We start from the raw sequence: 26,366 nt of genomic DNA, 5'->3' as shown, positions 1-26,366 counted from the left end.
CCAGAACACAATCCTGAATCTCCTTCCCCCACCTCCATTATACGTTCAACTTGGTGTTCAACCTGCTTATGACCATATCACTATCCATTCCCCCACCACTGCCCCAACCCAACTAAGGTGCCAACTCTCTTCCCACCACCCCAAAATTCCTGAATCCAACTGATGCTTTGACTCTCCCACCTCTGAATTCCTTTCTACCATTAGCTTCCACCCTCACACAATGGAAGCAGGTAGTTCCTCAGTGCTATGGACAGATTCTGCAGATGCTGGAAATCCAGAGCAACACACACAAAATGCTGGAGGAACTCAGCAGTTCAGGCAGCATCTATGGAAATGAATAAACAATCGACATTTCAGGCTGAGACCAGCTGAGCTCCTCCAGCATTTTGTGTGTGTTCCTTCAGTCCCATGTCTTGTCTGGCACATAAGGATTTCTTGGCCAACGTTACTGAATTCACCATATGTGAAATGCCTGTTAATATTGACAGCTGAGTTTAACATAATTGTTTGACAAGATGTAATCTAATGGCCATTTTCAGTATTTAACCTTATTTAAGGATTGGTTGATACTGGACAATATTTAGACCCAGGGGAACCTGTAGCCTCCCTTGCCATGGCTTCAGACTAAATGAGTCAGCATCTGGGCTCAGTTTCCATCTTGACCCTTGTTCTCTAGCCATCATTTGGTTACAATGCAGCTTCCTGATCTAGGGAGTTCTAAAGCACTGAGTCCAGAATCCTAACTGATCTGGTGGGACACTTATCTTCTGACAGGAAACATGCTGTACAAAGAATGAACGAAGAAGAATGCTGAACTAAGACACTGAGGGAAAGGCATCTGTTACTAATAAACTGTTATTGTTCACAATGAGGTCAATAATACTTGCTGTTAATTGAAACTGTGTCAAAGTTCCCCTCCTTCCCATTTTACTCTGCATGAAGTTGATTAATGTCACCTAGAGACACAAATGCTTTCATTTAGTTCCAAAATCCAATTTGGCTCAGAAAAAACAGTGACAGAATTTACTTTCAGTCACTTTATCTTGTCCAATACAGCACTGAATATTTGTACTCTGGAAACCAAGTCTGACTTCTAGACATTATTGAAGATTTGGAAATACTTTTCTCAGTCCACATAGTTCCACATAATTAGTTGCCCTGTGAATATCAGAATCACTTATTTGACATGATATTTGCGGCAGCTGTATGTTGCAAAGACATTAAAGTTACTATTAATTACAAAATACATAATAGTACAAAATTATTGAAAAGGTAGTGTTCATGGGTTCCTGGAGTGTGCAGAAATCTGGTGGCAGAGGGGAAGAAGATGTTCCTAAATCACAGAGTATCTCTCTTCAGGTTTTTGTATCTACTCCCCAATGGTAATAACAAGAACAAGACTAACGGAATTTAATGCAGACAAGTGCAAGGTTTTGCACTTCAGTAGGACCAACCAGGGTAGGTCTTACAAGATAGGAGTGTGGTAGATCAAAGGGATCTGGGAATACAGGCCCATAATTTGTTGAAAGAGGCGTCACAGGTAGATGGGGTCATAAAGAAAGCTTTTGGTACATTGGCCTTCATAAACCAAAGTATCGACTACAGCAGATGGGGTGCTATGTTGAGGTTGTAAAAGATGTTGGTGAGGCCTAATTTGGAGTATTGTCTGCAGTTTTGGTCACCTACCTACAGGAAAAATGTAAACAAGGTTGAAAAGTGCAGAGAAAATGTACAAGGATGTTGCCGGGTCTGGAAGACCTGAGTTATAAGGAAAGATTGAATAGGTTAGGACTGTATTCTTTAGAACATATAAGATTGAAAGGAGATTTGATAGAGGTATACAAAATTATGAGAGGTATAGATAGGGTAAATGCAAGCAGGTATTTTCCACTGAGATTGGGTGGGACTACAACCAGGGGTCATGAGTTAAGAGTGAAAGGTGGAAAGTTTAGGGGGGATATGAGGGGAAATGTCTTCACTCAGAGGGTCCTGAGACCTGAGCTGCCAGCACAAGTGGTGTATGCGAGCTCGATTTCAACATTTAAGAGAAGTTTGGATAGGTGCATGGAGGGTATGAAGGGTCATGGTCCTCATGTAGGTCGATGGGAGTAGGCAGTTTAAATGGTTTTGGCATGGACTAGATGGGCCAAAGGGCCTGTTTCTGTGTTGTATTTCTCTATGACTCTAAAAGAGCATTGCCCCTGCTGAAGATATTTAGTGATTTATGAATTGAATTGACTTTATTTCTTATATCTTTCACATACATGAGGAGTAAAACTCTTTATGTTACACCTCCATCAGAATGTGTAATGTGCAAATTATAGTAATTTGTAATAAATAGTATGAACAGTAAGATATACAACAAAAGTCAATATAGCTTAGAAATACGATTGTGTCGGTGTGAGTTAATCAGTCTGATGGCCTGGTGGAAGAAGCTGTCCTGGAGTCTGTTGGTCCTGGCTTTCATGCTGCGGTACCGTTTCCCGGATGGTCGCAGCTGGAACAGTTTGTGGTTGAGGTTACTCGGGTCCCCAATGATCCTTCAGGCCCTTTTTATGCACCTGTCACTGTAAATGTCCTGAATAGTGGGAAGTTCACATCAACAGATGCGCTGGGCCGTCCGCACCACTCTCTGCAGTCTCTGCACTCTCTGCCGCTTTCCTGAGGTACCGTCTCTTGAAGATGCCCTTGACAGTGGAGAGGGTTCTGTCCGTGAGCCGGCTGGGTCTGCAACCGTCTGCAGCCTCTTGTGATCCTGTGCATTGGTGGTTCCAACTAGTGTCTGATGCAACCAGTCAGAATTCTCTCCACTTACACACCTATAGAAATTAGTATATATCTATACGAATAAGAAGCTACGGCCTTCTCAGCTGATACTTTCAGTAAAAAACATTGTCTTAAGTGGCTCAGTCGAGTTATATCAAATTCATAAGGCAATAACTGGTACAACATACACAGTTCCCTGGTTGTCAGTTCCTGACAGGATTATCTTTGTTTTCAGATTACTGCAGAAGGAAAGGGAAGCAAAAGAACACTGCAGACCAACTGCTGTCAATCATGGAATGAATTAGGTATCTCAAGAGTCAGAAATAGCCTTCTGCATGCATATTGCCTTGCCTGAATAGCTGGCACTCAATATCAGGGCCGAGCAAAGGGATGTCCATGAAGCTCAAATAAAAAGGCACAGGGGAATGTATATAAAACATATAAAGAGGAAAATGATGGCATTCATATAAATTGTGTTAGCAAGATCCCTATGGAGAGCATAGTCAAGTCTTATGAGAAGTTAAAGCATCCTTTAATGCCTGGAGTTGCAAATGACAAACTACCATGGAAGTTCCGTGAGTTTTGTGATACACTATGGCAAACATGCAGATATTTACATATGAAACTTACGTGTTACAGCAAAAACATTTCTGTGCATCAATTTCCTCAGGCATTATTTCTGTTTATCTTGTACAGGCCCACACTATAAAAATTATAGTTGTGAAGAGTACTATTGATTTACACCAGTCATGTCACTCCTTATATTTAGAGCCCTCCTATTAGATCGAGCAGGACAGGACACCAGACAGTATCAGCACAGTAGGTTATTAGCATTAATTTCTTTTTTAGCAATTGTAATAATTAATAATACTCCATTTTCATTTCCTTTCACATGAATATCTATCATCATCAAATAAAAACCACTGTAACTATCTAAGTTCTTAAATAATGTTATGATTACTATTTAACAATAAGATATTTAAATGAACATTTGATCTGAACCAAAGCAGAGATTGCTGGAACCACCCAACAAATCAGGCAGTATCTGTGGAGAAAAAGAATAAACATGTCAGATCAATAACTTATTATCAGGTCTTTCCTAATAAAAGGTCATTAACATGAAACAATAACTCTACTTCCTTCTCTGCAGATACTGCACGGCTTGCTGAGTATTTCCAGTATTCTCTGATTTATTTCAGATTTCCAACATCTGCTGTATCTTATCTTTGATTTAATCTGAGTACAATATCAAATCCAAAAACACTTGCTATAGAAATTATTAGCAAAATTTAAAATAACTAAATCTTGATTTAAATCGGCAATACCAGTATGAAGATGTTTGTATGAAACTTTGGGCTGGAGATACTGAATTTGACTTACCACCCAAAGTTCGTGCATTCCCCCATCTGTTGAGCAGGCTCTGGCCTTGTACCAAAGGACAAGCAGGGCTGGTGAAAATGAATAACATTCTTCAGAACAATAATTGTTCCTAGTGTGGAATCAATCTGCCTGACCATCTGCACCCTTGAGACAGTAATGACTTGGCCTCTTACAGAATATATTTTAGTATCTTCATTTATTAACAACTTTAGTTACTGTAGATAAACCAGTTTGGTACATTACAAAGGTAATTTACTTACAAAAAATCTTACATTAACTGAGGCAGCAGTATCAGGCAACATACAGTGGTGTGCAAAAGTTTGGGCACCCCGGTCAAAATTTCTGTTACTGTGAATAGCTAAGCGAGTAAAAGATGAACTGATTTCCAAAAGGCATAAAGTTAAAGATGGCACATTTCTTTAATATTTTAAGCAAGAAAACTTTTTATTTCCATCTTTTACAGTTTCAAAATAACAAAAAAGGAGAAGGGCCCAAAGCAAAAGTTTGGGCACCCTGCATGGCAGTACTTAGTAACACCCCCTTTGGCAAGTATCACAGCTTGTAAGCTCCTTTTGTAGCCAGCTAAGACTCTTTAATTTCTTGTTTGGGAGATTTTCGCCCGTTCTTCCTTGCAAAAGGCTTCTAGTTCTGTGAGTTTCTTGGGCCGTCTTGCATGCACTGCTCTTTTGAGGTCTATCCACAGATTCTCGATGATGTTTAGGTCGGGGGACTGTGAGGGCCATGGCAAAACCTTCAGCTTGCGCCTCTTGAGGTAGTCCATTGTGGATGTTGAAGTGTGTTTAGGTTCATTATCCTGTTGTAGAAGCCATCCTCTTTTCATCTTTGGCTTTTTTACAGACGCTGTGATGTTTGCTTCCAGAATTTGCTGGTATTTAATTGAATTCATTCTTCCCTCTACCAGTAAATGTTCCCCCAGCCACTGGCTGCAACACAAGCCCAAAGCATGATCGATCCACCCCCGTGCTTAACAGTTGGAGAGGTGTTCTTTTCATGAAATTCTGCACCCTTTTTTCTCCAAACATACTTTTGCTCATTGCAGCCAAAAAGTTCTATTCAAAAGGTTCAAAGGAACATCTAAACAAGCCTGATGCATTTTGGAAACAAGTCCTATGGACTGATGAAGATAAAATAGGATCGATCATGCTTTGGGCTTGTGTTGCAGCCAGTGGCACGGGGAACATTTACTGGTAGAGGGAAGAATGAATTCAATTAAATACCAGCAAGTTCTGGAAGCAAACATCACACTGTCTGTAAAAAAGCCAAAGATGAAAAGAGGATGGGCTTCTACAACAGGATAATGAACCCAAACACACCTTAAAATCCACATGGACTACCTCAGGAGGCGCAAGCTGAAGGTTTTGCCATGGTCCTCACAGTCCCCCAACCCAAACATCATCGAGAATCTCTGGATAGACCTCAAAAGAGCCATCCATGCAAGATGGCCCAAGAATCTCTCAGAACTAGAAGCCTCTTGCAAGGAAGAACGGGTGAAAATCCCCCAAACAAGAATTGAAAGACTCTTAGCTGGCTACAGAAAGTGTTTACAAGCTGTGATACTTGCCAAAGGGGGTGTTACTAAGTACTGACCATGCAGGGTGCCCAAACTTTTGCTTTGGGCCCGTTTCCTTTTTTGTTATTTTGAAACTGTAAAAGATGGAAATAAAAAAGTTTTCTTGCTTAAAATATTAAAGAAATATGTCATCTTTAACTTTATGCCTTTTGGAAATCAGTTCATCTTTTTACTCGCTTAGCTATTCACAGTAACAGAAATTTTGACCAGGGGTGCCCAAACCTTTGCATGCTACTGTAGATGGAAATTCACAGCAGGCATAGCAGCTCTCATGGAGGTACAGAATTAAGGCTGCAGGTCAGTAAGGTTAAGTGAGTTTGATTATCTATAGAATTTGCCATGAAGTAAAAAAATGCTAGTCAGAAAACTATTAGCAAAATCTGTTGTCCACCTCTTTATGACAAGATTTAACATAAAACCTACTATTTAGAATATGCAAAATAGAATGCAAGCTGATATTGTTTTAAAAAACTGTCTGCTTTATGCTTGGGTATTTACAATCTGATTCAGGAAAATGAGCTCTGCAGGTGATACATTCTCATTAGTACGATGAGTGCTATGTTTGGTACCTTAGCCAGTGGAAATTTGCAACTGTTTTTGATGCAGGAAATTTTGAACCACTGACCAGAGCTGACAACTTATAACTAATTTATTTGGATTGGCTAAACAGAAATTCTTCTAAAGTTTACTTTGAAAAATTAGTGAAGCTGAAAACATTACTTTTTTAGAATCTTTCAGGAATTTGGCAACAGATGAAGGAAATGTGTTGAAGTGATCAGACACAACATTAATTCAACCTGCTCTTTCATTTCAAATTAACACAGTCTACCGTGGTTTCATGTGCGTTCCATTTTGCACAGTAAACTTAAAATACATACGCCTGGAACATAATTTATAACATCTGCTTGTAAACCTGCCACAGTTAGGGCTTTGCATTTGATGATGTAGCAAGCTGGAACACTGAGAATTTGCAAGCAGGATAGATTTTAACACTACCATAAAGCTGGAATGAAGTTTGGACCATCCTAATACAGGAAAACAACTACCTTACAGATATTCTGATTGACAGTCATGCACTGTGAAAATGTCATAGTGTATTTGGAGGATTATTTTTTTTAAAAAGAGTTCAGCTACATGTAGACTCCGACTCAAGTATGCGGAGTCAATGTAAATGCTTAGTGATGATTCTGACTGGTTACTAAACTCACTTCAGCTGGGTTGTGCTGCAAAATTTCATATTCAGCACAAGGAGGATAGTTTCAAATAATTCATATTAGCATGTGTCTAACAGCACTTTCCTTTTTTGAAGGACTCAGTAGTCTTCAAGAATTGGTTTAACACTGGAAAACCAGAAATTATTAGTTTTTGAGCAGAAAATATTTCACACATTTTTTCCAACAAGGTTTCAGGAGGAGGGGATAATTCAGTCTTGAATGCAATTTAGAATAAGCAATTCACCTTGTCTTCCAATAGGCTTTTCCACAATCTGCAGGCATATGACTGTCACACATGACTGGATGAGTCCAGCTCCAACAACAGCTGATTAACTTGGCATCATTTGGGGCAAAGCAGAAGATTTGACTGGTTCCACTACCTTGACTGACAAGAGTGGCAAAAACATGGGAATACCTCCATCTTAATGTTTCCCTCCAATATTGTTGTTTGCAAATATATTGCTATTCCTTTGTTGGTCTGAGGTCGAAGTCATATATCTCTCCACTCAGCAACTGTGTGAATGTCTACTACAGAAGAACTCGAATGATTCAAGAAAGTTGCTTCAAACTAACTTAAGGACATGTGCAAATGGTGGTACTACCAATGATACCCTCAACCTAAAACTAATACATGTCATACATACATAAAGAAAGAGAACCAGGAATAGTTTCCTATTCCTGTCCTGTCTCAGCCTGAAACATCGACTTCCATTTATTCATTTCCATAGATGCTGCCTGACCTGCTGAGTTCCTCCAGCGATTTGCATGTGCTGCTATGGTTTCCTATAACTGCTTTCTATGAAGAACAACCTCTGTTACAACAAAAGTAGCCACAAGTACATGCAATAGAAAATTAATAGTTTTAATGAAAAGATTAGATCCTCATGTGGACACTATGAAACTTTCAGCATGAATTGGAGAAGACACTATAACCAATAAAATCCCTTGTTCTTTCAACTCCTATTAAAGCTATCATTTGTGCTTGTTTAATCCACTGTATTTATAGCATAAAGATTTTGTATTAGTTTTCTCTTGGTCAACAATCTATTGTGTTAAGGATTTATTTCCTTTAGACTACAAATAATATTTCTATAATGCTACTCAATGCAACAAACAAGAATATAATTTCAAAGATATGCAGAGGCCAACTTTCCAATTTGAGTCATCTTGGCGATAAGGATAATTCATTTAAAGATGTCATATTTATTGAGCATATGATATGATGCCATATCCATTGAGCAGTGAGCTTGAGATTAATGTTGAAAAATCATTCTATTTGCAATCCTAACTTTTCTTCCCCTGATGCACCACAAAAAGACATTGTTAGCAGCACTGAGCCTTCAACCCTGGTTCCTGGACGTTTGGTTTATGCAGGAGTGAATAAATAGGGAGATTGTTTTTTTTTTAATTGTCACATTACAGTGAAAAGCTGGCCTTGATATCATTAGATCAATGCATTGAGGTAGTTCAGTTACAGAGCAGGCAAAAATGAAGAAGCCCTAATGAGGTGGATTGTGAAGTCAAGGGTCCACCTTAAAGTGCTAGGAGACCATTCATCAGTCTTATAACAACAGGCTAGAAACTATCCTTGAGCCTGGTAGTATGTACTTCCAGGTTTTTTTAATCTTCTGCCCAATGGGAGAGAGGAGAGGAGAGAATATCTGGGATGGAGGTGGTTTTGATTTTACCGGCTGCTTTAGTGAGGCATCACAAAATGTAGACATACAATGGATGGATCCCTGCTAACATTAATAACTTTCATTTATATTGTTTCTTTAATGTGGTAAAGTATCCTAGGGAGCTCCACACCAATAGAATGAGATAAGAATTTATGTTGATTACTAAGATGTGGTGGTCAAAATGTTATTCAGAACTGAGGTCTAAAGAAAATCACATATATAGAAAGGTGCAGGTGGGGTACACTTTCATGACTCCTGGCCCTGTTGAAGAGTTCTCCTTGAGGTATTGTAATAAGGTGGAGAAGACAGGAAGAGGGGAGGAGTGAGAAACAGCAAATTATGTTTAATAAAATCATCTAGATCAGAGGTTCCCAACCTGTGGTCCACAGAACCCTAAGTTACTGGCAGGGATCCAGGGCATAAAAACGTTGGGAACCCCTAATCTAGAGGAACTGGAGACAAGGAGGCCAATGGGGAGCAACAATTGGACTGCATGCAGAGCTTGGAGTACGGAGCACGAGGACAACCTGGAGTCATTGGAAAAATCAAGTCCTCCAACACCTGGACACAGAGAAGCAGTGAGGTGATTGACTGGTAAAAGTGATTTTGATCATTGATCAAAATGCAGAATGCTATTAATTAACACGATCATGAAATGATATTTGCTGCAATAAATCTGATAGAGAATTCACTTCAAGTTATTATGACATCAACTTACATTCACAAAAGCTGCTTAGTTTATTAAATCTTGCAATATATGGGAAAAGTTACATTGAAATTTAATCATAATTGTGAAATCCTTTTAATGGATTACCAGGACCTGGAACATTCGTTCATTCATTATGAACCGTGTCGTGTTGTATGATGTGGGCGATCATGGTTGTTCTTGGGGTCAAATTTTTCTCTAGAAATGGTTTGCCATTGCCTTCTTCTGGGCACTGGCTTTATAACACGGATGACCCCCCCTCCACCCCCCCAAGCTATTATCAATAATCTTCAGAGATTATCTCCCTGGCTTCATTGGTTGCATAGCCAGGATTTGTGATATACACCAGCTGTTCATACAACCATTCACCACCTGCTCCCATGGTTTCACGTGACCCTGATCAGGGGGCTAAGCAAGAGCTACGCCTTGCCCAAGGGTAACCTGCAGGCTAGCGGAGGGAAGAAGCGCCTTACACCTCCTTTGGTAGAGTCGTGTCTCCACCTCACCACCCAACCTGGAATATAGGACAGTAATAAGAGCAGGAAGAGTGACATCATGAAAGAGATCAAACACCAATCATACCCCCTTATTCGACTCTGTCAAACAAGTCTTTCTAATCATATTGATACATTCCCTTCTTTGAAATATTATCTGCACCAAAATGAATTTACCTAAACCTAAGCTCAATCTTAAATGAATACTCTAACACAAGCCTACTTCAAAGATAAAGACAAAGAAGACTGCAGATGCTGGAATCTGGAGAAACTTAGCAGATCAAGCAGCATCTGTGAGAAGAAAGGAACTGTTGACATTTCAGGTCAAAGTCCTGCACTGGGAAATAGTATGGCTAGGGAAGATAGCCAGTATAAATAGGAAAGGGGAAGAGACAGGCACCAATAGTTATTGGTGGATCGAGGTAGTATGAAAGTAAAGATGGACAGGATGATAGACAGATGGAGGGTGATGGGAGAGTAGTACTCGAAGGGGTGTCTGGGAGGCAGGAAGGTGAACGTTGTAAGGACGCAAACAACTAAAAGACAGATAGAAGTAGCAGTCTCCACTTTCACCTTCCTCTCTCTCTTCACCTGCCTCCACCTATCAAGCTGTATTTTGATGGGCTGAACTTAGCGGGTTGTCCAGTTGGCTGAACTGAGATCTCAGTGTCCTCCTAACACCTTTTGTACCCTTCTTTATCCAGGAACTTCTAATGCATTGTTAGTTAGCTGTCCCACAGGATCTCCCATTTTTCTTAGGTAATCAATTGAGATGTTGTTGTGCATAGCATGACTCACATCATTGGGGAGTAGCTAATTATTGAACTATGACAACTTGCACTTAGACTATACCTTCAATGACATAAGAGGCATAGTCACTTCACTACTGAGAACAAGCCAAATAAGGATACATTAGGAGGGGTGAGTAGATTTTGACAGAGTAACAGATTGACAAAGGCCAGAAAGATTGCAAAACTTGAAAATACACTGGTTCAGTCTGGGATAATGGCCAGGAAAGGGATGGGAGTGATAAAAATCCATATAATTTGTGGCAGAACTGAAGACAATGACTTTTCATTTTCCAATTTTAACATTGGATTGTTATAAAAACTCCCATGGTTCATTACTGGTTTTGAGGGGACAAAATCTGCTGTCCATACTTGGCTTAGCCTTTATATGATTTTAAATTCACAAAATGGTAGATTGTTAAATGCCTTCTGCAAGTCACTCAGTTGAAAGGCAATTAGGGATTAGGAATGAGCAATAAATGCTTGCCCTTGCCAGTAATAATCCAATCCCAATAAGTCAATTGGAATCTCTGGAGAAAGATATATCAGCTGGTTGAGTGTTGTCAAAACAACAAACTTGTACTCAACATCAGTAAGACCAAGGAATTGATTGTGGACTTCAGGAAGGGAACACACAGCAGTCCTCATTGAGGGATCAGAAGTGGAAAAGATGAGCAGTTTCAAGTCCCTGGGTGTCAACATCACAGAAGATCTATCCTGGCCCCAATCTATTGATGCAATTATAAAGAAGGCATGGTAGTGGCTATATTTCATTAGGAGCTTGAGGAAATCTGATCTGCAACCAAATACTCTCGCAAATTTCTACAGAAGTACTGTGGGGAGCATTCTAACTGGTTGCATCACAGTCTGATATGGAGGGGCCACTGCACAGAATCAAAAAGAGCTACATAAAGTTGTAAACTCAGTCAGCTGCACCATGGGCAATATCCTCCCCATCATCAAGGATGACTTCAAAAGGTGACGCCTCAAAAAGGCAGCATCCATGATTAAGGAGTGCCATCACCCAGGACGTGCCCTCTTCTGATTGCTGTCATCAAGAAAGAGATACAGGAGCTTGGAGACATCCACTCAATGTTTCAGGAACAGCTTCTTCCCCTCCACCAGCAGACTTCTGAATGGACGTTGAACCCATGTATACTACCTCACTTTTTTCTGCTTTTAGGTCTCTTTTTGAACAACTTATTTTACATATTTTTATTATGTCTTATTGTATTTTATAGTGTTATTATGTATTGCAATGTACTGCTGCCGTTAAACAACAAATTTCATGACATATACCAGCGATATTAAACCTGATTCTGTTTCAAATTAAATAAACAACCATTTTGAATCAGTTCACCCAATACAATTATCAACTGTATTAACTAATATTTTTAAAGAGTAATTGTAAGAAAGGAATTTACTAAATTTTATTTGAAATTATTTTCAGATCTCCTTTTATTTCATTTCTATCTGTGCACAAATTTTGTATCTCTAAAGTTCAAAGTGTTTGGTCATATCCTGCACACTTCTTCAACAGGACTGGTGTATATTATACTCCTAAAATCAGATTCCGCTACAAACTGCACACAGATACAATGCACTGACTAATACCAGCCGAGCACTTAGTACAAGGTCACTGAATCTTATCACCTTAAGGAAACCTGACATTTCAGTATAAATAAAAGTAAATGGATGTTGCAGTTCCTCAGATTCTTAATTTAGGAGATATCAATTGAACTTAAGGAATATTCTATCATATTATCCTGGCAAGCAAATACATTTCCTTCTGTGTCAGGGATCGTTATCAGCATATTTGTATTATTCAAGTAATTTGAGAGGATTAAATGTAGTGAACACTTCTTTTAATTCAGACAATTCTGATATATATTTAATACTAGAATACATTGAAAATTATTATGCTTGAGCTATTTATTTCAAATATGAATGTACAAGACCCAGTGTGCTATTTTCAACTAGTTTCCCAACCTACCCTGCCACCTTCAATAAATTAAGCATACATACCCAAGATTCATTTCTCTGTTCTTTATATCCTTTTTAGAATTTGTCCCCTCCAGTTTATGTTATCTCTTCTCATTCTTAGTACTAAAACATAACCACTTTGATTTCATGGAGGTAAATTTCATTCTCACACCTACCCAACGGTCTATTTATAATCGCCTATCCTAATTGGAGATTGGATCTAAAGTCTCTCCAGGGCTGTACCATGGTAATCCACACTGTGGGTCTTTTGGCTGTATGTGCACACAGGCAAGTAAGGCTGTAGGTCAGGGGTGGCCAACCTTTTCCATTCCATGCATCAATTTTTTCACGCACGAGTTTAGTTGCAATTTTTTCACGCATGAGTTCTATATTAACATATTTTTACAAGAATTGAATGGGGGTACAAGAGAAGTATGGCGAATCTGAACTCGTGAGTGAAAAAATTGACGCATGGAATGTAAAAGGTTGGCCACCCCTGCTGTAGGTGCACACTGATACATTGGTAGCTTTAAGAGGATACATAACCCATATACTTCAAAGATGTCTATCGAGACTTCACACAATGCCAGAAACCTGGTATTAATAGCATAGCAATAAAATGGAGAGGCTGCCTTTGCAAACATGGCTTACCACAATAACCTGGCTGACTCAGTTCATATAGGACATGAGGACATATGGCATGTGTTGACAGACTGCCCTCATCCTGTGCTCTTTTTCATCAGCACCTGATAAAAAGGGAAGAAAACACCTTCTGTCGCATCCAACAGGAGGCAATAAGAGGGCATAATATTTTTCTAGTTAAACTGTTTTAATATTCTCCCATTGCTACTTTACAACACTGCTTGGCATCATTGTTGTCCAGTGTTTTACCCCAAATTCAACTGTAGGGAGTCTAGAAACAAAGTCTACTAATACTTTTCAATTTGGCTGCCCTCACTTGTATGGTGGAATAAATGGAAGCACATGTGTGAAGCTGGTGTGGCATGAACATCATAGTTTCACTCATCCTCGAAGCAAGACCTCTTAGTATTAAATGATGTAGTGAGAGAGTGGAAAACATCAAGTTCCTTGGGGTGCAGATCTCGGACAATCTCACCTGGTCCAGGAACACGGGCCCAGCAGAGATTGCACTTTCTGAGGAAGCTTAAACAAGCATCACTCCCCATTAACATCTTAACTACATTTTACAGAGGCGTGGTTGAGAGTGTGCTGACCTTTAGCATCACAACCTGGTACTCCAGCTGCAGTGCTGTCGACAAAAAAGCCTTGCAGAGGGTGGTTAGGGGAGCAGAGAAGGTTATTGGGGTCTCCCTACCTTCTGTCCAAGACCTATTTCAGAGTCGATGCCTCCAGAAGACACGGTACATCATTAAAGACCCCTCACACCCTCTCCATGAACTGTTTGTTCTTCTGCCATCAGGCAAACGTTACAGGAGCATCAAAACTAAAACCACAAGGCTACTAAACAGCTTCCTCCCACAGACAGTCAGACTGCTAAATAGCTGCTCCACCTGACTCTGCTTTGGACACTTTTAACTTGCACTGGACACTTATAACTGATTTAACTGACATGTGGCTGTTGTGTTTTACTATTTATTGTTATGTTTATTATTTAGTGTTGCGTTTGTTATGTTATGATTGCACTGCCCCTGAGGGAACGCTGTCTCATTCTGCCCTGCAGAGCTGATGTATGGTTAGAATGACAATAAAGTTTTTTGAATCTTGAATGTAACAAAGGAAGCTACTTGGCAAGCCATGCTTGTACCAGCAGTTTCAGAAAGGCACGCAATTTTGTTTCACGCCCTGCCCTTTTCCCTCTAATCATACAATGTCAACCTCAGTGCACACTAAGTTGTTTTTTGAATGTTGATGTTCGTATTATCCTTCCAGAAAATGCATTTTAAGACCTTAACAACTTATATTAAAAATTCTTCTAAAAATCTCGCTAGTTCCTTCATCAAATATTTTTAATCCATGTCTCCTGGATACTGACCAAGTTGTCACTTAAATCAGTAAAGTCTCACATAAATTCCACGTACTCCATTTATCATAATTAATCTTATAAAATCTAGGGCTGACAGTCTCCATACAAATTTCGAAACAGACTTTACAACTATCAGAATTGAATCTACATGAACAATTTCCTTTAAACGCATCGAAGTTGCAAGCTTATAAAGAATACTTAGACAATTTATAAAAAGCTCTGCAAGTTATAGTTAGTCAGTAAACATGGAATAATTAATGCTCTAAATGTTAGCAGCTCGTGCAAATCTTAGTTAGGGAAAAGCAGAGATACAAGAACGTCTGAAAATGCTGGAAATCTGAGACACTTCATCAAATTCCTGATGAATGGTCTTGGCCCCATATGTCAATTATTTATTTGCCTCCATAGTTGCTGCCTGACCTGTTGAGTTCCTTCAGCATTTAGTGTGCGTTGCTTATAGGAAAAACACTTGGCTACTCATAATTGTGAAGAGACTCCTGTGTATTCTCCTTTGCTGAAGCCAATAGAAAAACTTAAACATGAGGAAATCTGCAGATGCTGGAAATCAAGCAACGCACATAAAATGCTGGAGGAGCTCAGCAGGCCAGGCAGCGTCTTTGGAAAGGAGCAAACAGTCAAGGTTTTAGGCTGAGACATTTCATCAGAAGTACTGATAGGCTGAATCACAACATATAACAGTAATGAATTCTAGCACATATTTTTAGTGCTGACCTTTTCAAGCAATCCCTGACTGCTCAAGTTCCCAAATTTAAAATGAAACTGCTTTATTTTGTGATTTACTTTTCGTTCCCACCACTGCCACTGCCCATCAAAAAGGAAACAAGTGGAACATTCTGAAATCTTTCCCATATGGATAATCATTTTCCTGGTGAACCCAAAGGAAATAGAAGGAAAATAATAATCAGAGAAACTGAAGAAAAAATTTGGGGTTATTTTTTAATGAAGAGTTGTTAAGAGCTGAAGCACTTTCTGGAAGGGTGATATAAACAGAGAGAGTCAATTTCTCCAGGGCAATCATTCTATCTACTCTGAAATAGGGAAATAAGGTACTAGCTATTAATTCTACGTGATACTCTAACTAAGCCCCCTTAATGGCTAACCAATCAACAATTATACCGTGACATTGCCCTGGAACTCGTATCAGAATCCATGTGGTGTCCAAAAACCCATTATTAAACAAATTACAAAGTCTTTTCAAAATTAAAACACAACACTGATGGTGGCAAACATATTGACATTTTATTATATAATGGCATTTGTACCTTGAAGATACTATTGGACTTCATTTTCTCTTAAAGTAGTTCAGATACAGGTTGAAAAATGCTCTTTTTTTTACATATCCTGACAGAACCTCCTTTCACAGAAAGGAACCTTTACAGTTTGTGCAACTATTATAGGAAAGGATATGAAATGTAGCAAACATTTTTATAAGCTATTGAAAAGTTGGCCATATTTTAAAATTTATGCATAAATCCTGGTTCGCAAACAAATGACAAGCAGCTTTTTAGCACATTTCCAGAGTGATAGAGTAATGCTCAAGTTCTATAAAACATAACAAAAGAAAACGAAGCTGCGAGCATGACTGAGGATTGCACGTTTGCAAGAGACGGAAGTGTGATTATTTTGAAAAGTAATCCATCAATGTAGAACATTCTGAAGAAATTTACAACTTACAGGAAATTTGAAGCTAACACACCCATTGGCTATATAATTCAATAAGCTTAACTGACCTTCCTTGAGACAGCAATCTCACCCAACTTTAATTAGCATTGAATGATAACTTACTGCAAATAAGGACCCTTTTTCTATTATGTGAGCAGTGAACGTGCACATTATTTAACCTGTGCTCTCTAACCTTTATATGTCTTTTCTCATCAGCGATTTGGAATCACTATTCCAAAAATCTTGCAAGGTGACAGGTTAATTTTGAGTAACACACATTAATAAGTTCTCAGTATCAAATGGGCAGATCAACTGTCCTAGAGCAATTTGCACAAAGAACCAACTGAATCAGCAAAAACCGTGCACTTGATGAAGAACTGACAAACGTGAAAATATAAATTTTTAGGGAAGATTTAAGATTTTTAAATAATTTATTTTACTAAATGACAATCGATATCAGAGTGTCAAATGTCTCAATAAACTCGTCAGTTAGTGTATGGAGTCTTGATAAATTGCCAAATTTGATGTTCCTTTAAATTCTACATAACTAATCAGTACTGCATCTTGTGTGCTAGTCTGAACAGAGTTAATTTTCAATCAAGTTGCCCTGGGTACTTGATTTGAACCTGCTGTCATAGCTCTTTCATATGCAGCTATATTTGTACTGAGAATTTCACGCCCATGGAAAAAATGGATTTGTATATACTTGTTTAAAGAATGCAATTTTGTGTGATACCCTAACAGATAATTATATTTAGAAATGGGGGCATTTTGAGCAATACTGATTGCTGAGATCTACTGGAGAGAATTTTAACATTGTCCTGCAGCCCAAATGTTTCTAATTGAAGCCAAACTTCCCTGTCATTACTAGTAGTTATGAAACAATGTCTTGTACTGTGAAGACTTGGGTTCTAGTTTAGGATAGTACTAATTATCATTTGGTATTATTTCATTAAAATACCTCACAATTTTTGAGAAATATGAAATCCTAATAATTCAGTAACCTCATCTTAACTTTGTGGATAAATCACTGCTTTTCTAATGAGGACATTGTTCACATGCAGACTTTAAGATTTATCAAGATTTAAAATATGAATCAAAAATTACGAGAAATTTTAAAGTTTTTGTAAAGTTTAAGCATGAAGACCATTTTCAAAATGTGATCTAAACCATAGGAAATAATTTAATTTTCCATGGAATACAAGACAGACCAATGTCTATTGACCATTCACAACTGTCCTTGAAAATATATTGAGTTGTTTACTTAAAATGCTGCAGTTTGTGTTGTAGAGAGTTCCACAATGCTGTTCAGTCAGGAGTTCCAGGATTTTTGACCACAGGAAAATGAAGAATTAGCAATGTTTCCCAATTAAACATGAACATGGAAGGTGATGACAATGGAAGATGCAGTTGAAGAAGCCTCGATGGAAAACATTTCATCCAATAGATACGCTATAGCAATGGTGTGCTGACAAGTAGGAAGTTAATGCTCAAAATGGACATTATTCAATTAAGCCTCTTGTTCTTGATATCATCAATCTTCTTCTACTGATGGAACTGCAACAATCCACCGAATAGATACTATTCTGACCAGCACAGAACATCCTGTTTCTGATACATTCTTGGAGCCTTAAGATATGTTTAAACATGATATCCAATGATAACTTTTCATGAATACAACTTAATATTATTTGATCATTCATTCAGTGACAGCATAAGGAATTTTTTAAAAAAAGTTACAAAGGACAGAAAAATCCAAAAGACTGATGAAAACCTCAAGTTCGTCTATCTAGTCACTGAGTCCAGCATGACTTGGTGATTGGTTTGCTTAATGTATATTACTGAAAATAGAATAAATGAGTTCATCTTTGTTCAAAAATATGTCACCAATCTTTCTTGAAGTAATATCATTCCTTTCCATCTCTGCTGAAACCAAAAGCACACTTATGAGAAGGGAAAGAGTAATCCAGAATTTCCACATGGCCAGTTCATTCACTGACACAGACACAAGTCTGAACTACAAATATTAACCTCATTAGTTTATAATACTGCTTCCACACCTGCTAACGATTGTCATAATACTGCTAAAAATTGCACTGACCTTAACAGCTACTTGATTAATATAATTTCATGTAAAAATATCCATTATATAAAAATACCAATAAACAAGTTTTATATCAAAAAATATTTTAAGAAACTATTCCAGTTGCAAAAACACAGCTAAATGTTAATATGGTAACCATTAGTGTATTGCAAAACACTGATGAGATTGAAAATTAGCTATTTGATAATCACGTTACTTCACTTTACAAAGCAAATTCATTCTAATAGTTTTTCTGCCTCAATGTAAACACCAGTTCATCTTAATAAACAAAAGATTTCCTATGACATATTCCATTAATTTCCTTATCAATTATTACACCTGTAGTACAACTTAAATTTGATAGGTACCAAAATCTGTTCAAACTTTAGCTATCTTCTGTCATTTCTGTGAATCTTTTCATTTACACGAGACTTTTTTTAATATTGGTATTCTTGATGCTAGTGCTTGGAATGAGCACTTGTCTGACATAATATTTTATATCATACAAGAACCATTGTACCTAGGTACAGTGATCTAAACTGTGGCTAATAATTTACATTAGATTAGATACAATAGCTTTGAAAAATATAGTGGAGCAGTAATTTGGGTGAGAATTCCATGTGCTAAATGGACAATATAACTGCAGCTGAAATCAATGGAACTGCATTTTGGAAATACATTATCAAGCATTTAGTGTATATGACCAAGGACAAATCAATCCCGAAGTTTATTGCATAACTATATTAAAACAAAAATAACATATACTTGATTCAACCCTTTTGCATTCAAAACTCTTTGATATATGAATCAGTTCCTTGGCACACTGATACTTAGTGAGGCTTATCCACGCTTTCCAGCAGCTTTACTTTTGTTAATACACAAATCCTCTCCGTTTCAAAAATTCGCTGTCTCTGGTCACCTGCCACCATGATTACACAGGTTATCTTTCCATTAACTGGAATTAACCAACTAATTGGAGTGAAATTCAACCCGCCACCAATCCCAAGTCAAATAAATTCCCACAGCATCTGCAATTTTCTATTATACATCTTGTATTATTGACAGTGGTGGGAGTCAGTGGACAGACAATTCTGATTGTCACTCATACATACACAACTGACAAATGAGCAAAGGTACAGGATCACAACACAGTAAGGTTCACAGTACCAAGGTCATGTCTATGCATTCAATGGGACACTTTGAAGTTGATCAACAACATAAAATGAAGCCTCTAACACACATGGTAAGAACACTAAGGTTCCACTAAATTGTAACATTTAAACTATTCTGCTCGGTTAAAAAAATCTGTAGAAAGATCTGTCTGTGTAATACTGAACACGATGGATTTGATTCTCCACAGAAAAGTAAGTGTGCAAAGAATTCCCGTAGGCTTGCTTTACCCGAAAGTTCTTTCTCAGACTTGCAAAAATATACATCTTAGATTCCTAATGAACATTTTTCTTTGGTTTCTTGACATCCATTACTTTGTCAGCTGCTTTTGTCCAGAACCATGGAAGAACTGCGGAGTATAAACTGTTTATTAGCAAGCTGAAATAAAAAGAAAGATTTGCTGCTTGATAGAAGTGTCAGGTAATGGCTTTGAAAGGTCATTGTGAATGCAGTAGGCAGCCAGGCATACCGTACATTTCACCAATGCATAGTTAAATCTTAATGCTCAGACTACAAATTCAGGAACAGAGTCATCCGCTGTGAGGTCCAGAGATGAATATTTACTTGTTCGTTTGACTATGAATGTGTCTTTTGTTGAACTGTACTGCTCTGCCAAGCAGCGGTTACAGCAATTACCTTCCTCACTCAGATTATGAGCACAACCAAATGTGTAGCTCTGAGCAGTGTCTTGGTTGAGGGTGGTTATCTCCATAAAGTCCTTCTGGTAAAGGCGGATGTCATCCAGGCTCTGGCTGTGCCGGTCTGAGGAGCTCTTTGGTTTTCTGCACGCAGGCTGTATATATTTAAACAAATACGTTAGCCAACAGATCACTCAAAAGACTTCCAAATCTGAAATAACCTTGACACTCAAAAGTTTCTATTAATTCATTCTCCACAAAAAACTAAAATGCTGCAAAAAAAAAGTGACAGGAAACTCCTGATTAGTGTATCCGGTCAGATTTCAAATGATGCATTTAACATTCGATTCCACTCAACAAAAGTCAATAAATACTCAGATGTTATAAATAGATTCTTTCAGGTTGACGTCAAGACTTGCTCACCTCAAGCAGTAACGTTATATTCACACAATCAAGCACAAGATGTCTGGTCAGATTAATTGAGAAAGGAAGATGATGTCAGTGCAGATCAATTTACTTAAGTTTGGATTTTGGATTACACCAGGGGTTTCAAGTCAAATAGTATGAACCCCCTCGTATGGCTTTACAAAACATGTATGCCTTAGCTTTAGGTTTTTCTTTATGTTACCCTTCCTGGTCTGTAACTACTGCATGAATGGAGGGTGCTGCTTATTGAGGGTTTAGGGTTTTGTTTGCAAACAGAAGCTGCTTATAGAATCTGTGTATAGTCTTTGCCTACCTCGAACCTCAGATCATTATAAAAGTGGAGTACACAGGATATTTCTCACAGAGCAGGGAAAACCAATGCCAGTAATTTATTTGGACTTTCAAAGGCCTTCCATAAAGGCCAACATTAAAGGTTGGTGAACAAGTTTAAAAGTTCAAAGTTCAAAGTAAACTTATATCAAAGTATACATATACCACCATATACAACCTTGAGAACCATTTTCTTGCAGGCATATTCAATAAATAATAGAATAATAACCACAACAGAATGAATGAAAGACCGCAGCAACTTGGACATTCAACCAGCGTGTGAAAAACAACAAACTACATATACAAAAAGAAATAACATTAATAAACAAATATGCAATAATTATCAAGAACATGAAGTGAGGAGTCCTTGAAAGTGAGACCATTAGTTGAGTGAAGTTATCCCCTTTGGTTGAAGAGCCCGATGGCTGAGGGGTAATAACTGTTCCTGGATCCGGTGGTGCAAGTCCTGAGACTCCTGTACCTTCTTCCTGATGGCAGCAGTGAGAAGAGAGCATGCCCTGGGTGGTGGGGTCCCTGATGATGGATAGATGCTGCTTTTCTACAACAATGTTTTGCGTAGATGTGCTCAATGGTGGGGAGTGCTTTACCCATGATGGACTGGGCTGTATCCACTACTTTCTGTAGGGTTTTCCGTTCAAAGGCATTTGAGTTTCCATACTAGGCTGTGATGCAGCCAGTCAATATACTCTCCAATACAGTACACATCTATAGAAGTTTGTCAAAGTTTTAGATGTCATGCTGATTCTCTGCAAACTCCCAAACAGAGGTGCTGCCGTGCTTTCTTCATAATTGCATTTATGTACTAGGCCCAGGACAGGTCGTCCAAAATATAACACCGAGGAATTTAAGTTGCTGATCCTGTCTCCGACAAAGATCGACTCATGGACCTCTGGTTTCCATCTCTTGAAGGCAATTATCAGCTCCTTGGTCATGCTGACAATGAACAAGAAGTTGTTGTCGTGGCACCACCCAGCCAGATTTTCAATCTCCCTCCTGTATGCGAATTCATCACCACCTTTGATTCAGCCAACGACAGTGCTGTCATCAGCAAACTTGAATTTGGCATTGGTGCCGAGCTATAAGTGTAAAGCGAGTAGAGCTGGGGGCAAAGCACACAGCCTTGTGGTGCACCTGTGCTAATAGAGATCATGGAGGAGATGCTGCTGACTCTGCAAGTGAGAAATCTATGGATCCAATTGCACAAGGAAAGTACTGAGGCCAAGGTCTTGGAGTTTATTGATAAGTTTTGAGGGGATGATGGTATTGAATGCTGAGCTGTAGTCGGTAAAGAGCATCCTGATGTATGCATCTTTGCTATCCAGATGTTTCACAGTTGAGTGAAGAGCCAGTGAGACGGCATCTGTTGTGGACCTGTTGCTCTGCTAGGCAAATTGGAGAGAATCTATGTCGGTTCTCAGGCAGGAGTTGATGTGTTTCTTTACCAAACGCTCAAAACACTTCATGGTGGATGTAAGTACTTCTGGATAATAGTCATTAAGGCAGGTTACCACATTCTTTTTAGGCACCTGCATAATTGAAGCTTGCTTGAAGCAGGTGGGACAAAACAAGTGGTTAAAGATCTCAGTGAACACTCCAGATGATCAGCACAGCTTTTTAGTACTTGGCCAGGTACCTCGTCTGGGGGAGATGCTTTTTCTAAGTTCACCCTAATGAAGGTTGCTCACACATCAGTCTCAGACAAATCACAGGATTTTCGCGGCTGTGGGAGTTTGTGACGGTTCCTCCATGTATTAAGGGTCAAAGTGAACAAAGAAGTCAATGAACTCATCTGGAAATGAAGCCATGTTGTTTGATTTAACTTTATACTCTTCACAGTCCATATCAGTAACCTGGCTAACAGGATCCCAGTAACACAAGGCACGTGGAAATAAAAGCAGTGAAGAGGATGTGACACCTCAAGAGTGAGTGGACAACATCTTGTCAGAAACACAATGTGGAAAATGTGAGGTTATCTGCTTCGGCAGAAAGGACTTCAAAGGCACTTGGGTATGCACAAGCTTCTGAAAGCTAACATCCAGGTGCAGGAGGCAGTTAGGAAGGCTACTAATATGTTAGCCTTTATTGCTGGAGGATTTGAATACAAGAGTAAAGACATCTCACTTGAATATCTTATTCTTCTTCATAGGCAACAGCCAAGGATGATTTGTTCCAGGATTATGAGTTCTGAGTGTTACGTACCCCGTAACTGGGTTGCCAAACCAACAGAAATGGATCACTCAGTTGGAGTCTGGAGTACTAGAACTAAGAAAGTTTTATTAAAGAAACAAGCAACACAGTAATCGAAAGGATAATAAATGCAACAGTTCAGCGATGATAAACACACATGTGCACAGAATTAAGATAACAGCATCAATCAAGCTCTATCGTTGTCTAGGGGTAAATGACCAAATTTCAAAGTGACTCAAAGTTCAGTCCAGTTTAGTAGTTCAGTTCGCAGTAATCGTTGCCATGGCGATGGACAACGTGGTGGGGCGGGGAGAGAGAGAGGGAACAGGAACAACTGATCATTCAGACACGGCTTCACTCACAGACCGGCGATATGGCTCACAAGCAGCTTTTGGGTGGGTCCTTGGTGATGTCACCTGAGGTCACCGACTGTGACCCCTCCTCCAGATGCAGTCGATCCTCTGCAGTGAACCCGGCACCCAGGCAAGGGCGGACACACACCGGGTTCCCGCTGATCGTACCTTTCCACCCTGGCCGTTGTCTGATACTTCCCACCGACTCGTGAGAAGCGTACCGCTTCCAGGGTCTCGTTACCTCGGGTGGCGTGTGTCGCTTTAGCGAACCTGTCCCTTTTTATCCCCCTGCTGGGGTATCGCCTGTCCATCACTTCAAACAGTTCAAGGTTCAAAGGGGGGAGCCGCTCCAGACAGCTCTCTCTCCCCCGTTCCTTCATTACACATCTCCAGACGCTGCTCCATTGTTCCTTATCTCTCCTTCCCCTGAGGGCAGGTGGCAGACCACTTGCTGATGTCACTGATGCTAACCCAGGCCAGCAAACATCTTAATTTTATGTGTATTCTCGTCACATGAGAAACCAATGTGAATACCACAGTCTTCCACAGATAGAGCAGGAGGTGACTGAGAGGCCAGGCAGGAGGATAGTTTGTAAGTTGACCCACTTCTGTTGCTTATATGGGGCTTCTGTGTGGTGCTAAATCATGGCCTTGGGTATATACTTGTTCACTATGAGGGGCCATGGGCCAGAGATACTCAGGCATCAGAGGGAATGTTGTACTTCAAGAAAGCCTCGAGTACATCCTCAAGTCTTTTCCTCTGCTTGCCTGGTCTTATCCTGTGATGGAACTCAAAATACCGTCTGTTTCGGGAGTTTGGTCTTTGGTGGCTTTTCCAATATAGACCTAGTGTAGATAGGCCTTCAGTAATAGATATGTTGGCCTGGAAGAGGACATTGATGAATTTGCAAAATTTTGCAGAGACTCCCTTAGTAGCATTTTATTTTTCCTCTACTGTCTTGAGCTGCCAGCTGTATGTAGTCCAGACCTCTGGTGCATTAAGGAACACAGCTGCCTGAGAAACATTGGCCTCCAATCCAGCAAAATGGCAGGGTGACTGGTTGCAGCAGCTTCTTCGGGGTCTACAAAAGGTGCTACCTTTATACTTAAACACATGTCTAATAATTGCAAAATCCTGCTATCCCTTAAGAACTTAAGGTACTGCAGGTCCACTCCATCAGCAAGTCGCTCCCTGGTGCAGAAAGTGAAGGAGCTGTGTAATGTGCTGCTACCTGAGTCGATGGAGGCTTTCAATCAAACAGCCAGTGGCCGTCTTGGTCGCTTTTCTTGTGATTGTAAGATCCCTTTAGACATTGTTAATCTGTTATGCTGCAAGTTGGACTCACTGATTGATTATAAGCCAGCAGGGGCTGATGCATTGGGTCTAGTTTTAGGTCATAGTGAGGATTAGGCCTGAAGCCACAGTGTCGCCTGTTTGCAGCCACTCGGAGTGAGGGGACAAAGCTGTTGTGCGTCACCGGGGGCTGTGTGGCACGGTGTTCAGAACAGAGTCGGAGCTGCCCTCCCAGAGCTTCACTCAGCAGAAGACAAGCTCTGTGGTGGCAAACTGCAGATCTTTTTAGAGCCACTCAGTGAACTTGGGCCTCAAGCAGTTGGGTCTTTGAAATGATTTGAAATGGACTGAGGAGTCTGGATCTGCCTGTTTGTTTTTTCACTAATATTCTTTATGTGCTAGTATATGCGAGAACTAGGCCTCAAAGCCATGGTGTCGCCTAGTGGGCATCGGGGACCAGTCGACAGTTGATATCGGTGGGCTGGGGAGGGGGTCTGGACTGTATATATTGTATACATGCTATTCTGTGTCATTGTATTTTTACTGATATTCCACGTAGGTTTGTTGACTTGTATGCATCAAACTGCAGCATCACGGGGTGGTGGGGGGTGGTGGGGAGGGATTCGGGACTCTTATTATGCGATTATGGTCTGTGTGTGACTGTTGGTAATGTGTCTTTGTACCTTGACCCTGTAATAACACTGTCTCGTTTGGCCCTATTCCTCTATGGTTAAATGACAATTGAACTTGAATTGAATTGAATAGAGAGCATTGTTGTGACCATATCTGGAGTATTGTGTATAATCACTGTCACTTTACCTATAATTCCTTTAGACCAGTTGTTCCCAACCTGGGGTCCACAGACCCCTTCCTTAATGGTATAAAAATGTTGGGAACCCTGCTTTAGAGGGAGTGCAGCAAAGATACATCAGGCTGGTTCCTGGAACTCCATGGTACGAGGTGCAGCCTCCATTCTGTAGCAGTTAGAGGAATGAGGGGCAAATTCACTGAAACATACAAAACTCTCAGCGGGCTCAACAGCATCAATGCGGGAGGTTTAAGACCAAAGGTCCATCTCAAAATTAGTAGGTAATTTAGTATTGAAACAGGAGGAAATTCTTCTTTCAAAGAGAGGTGAATCCTTGGAATTCTCTGGCCTGGAAGGCTGTGGAAACTGAGTCACTGAATACATTTAAAACAGAGGACAGCTTTCTGGATATTAAGGAAATCAAGGGTTACAAGCAGATGGCAAGAAAATCATTCTGAGGTGAAAAATCAGCCATGAGTTAGTCATGATATAGGAGATTAGTGGGCAAAATTGGAGCACATGGTATTGGGGGTAGCGTACTGACATGGATAGAAAATTGTTTGGCAGACAGGAAACAAAAAGTGGGGATTAACGGGTCCCTTTCAGAATGGCAGGCAGTGATTAGTGGGGTACCGCAAGGCTCGGTGCTGGGACCACAGCTATTTACAATATACATTAATGATTTAGATGAAGGGATTAAAAGTAACATTAGCAAATTTGCAGATGACACAAAGCTGGGTGGCAGTGCAAAATGTGCGGAGGATGTT

General features: G+C 39.6%; 1 protein-coding gene across 1 annotated transcript in view; it reads right to left on the bottom strand.

Annotated features, from left to right (window-relative positions):
* Window positions 1-15,850: 15,850 nt before the first annotated feature.
* Window positions 15,851-26,366, bottom strand: part of frmd6 (FERM domain containing 6) — a 133,531-nt gene continuing 123,015 nt past the window's right edge. Inside the window, exon 14 of the mRNA XM_063048729.1 lies at window positions 15,851-20,335. Coding sequence (XP_062904799.1) covers window positions 20,048-20,335 — 288 coding nt within the window. The 3' untranslated portion in view covers window positions 15,851-20,047. The remainder of the gene's footprint in view (window positions 20,336-26,366) is intronic.

This window comes from Mobula hypostoma, chromosome 1, assembly GCF_963921235.1.
Source record: "Mobula hypostoma chromosome 1, sMobHyp1.1, whole genome shotgun sequence".
Lineage (NCBI taxonomy): Eukaryota > Metazoa > Chordata > Chondrichthyes > Myliobatiformes > Myliobatidae > Mobula > Mobula hypostoma.
This window is presented reverse-complemented; position numbering and strand designations above follow the sequence as displayed.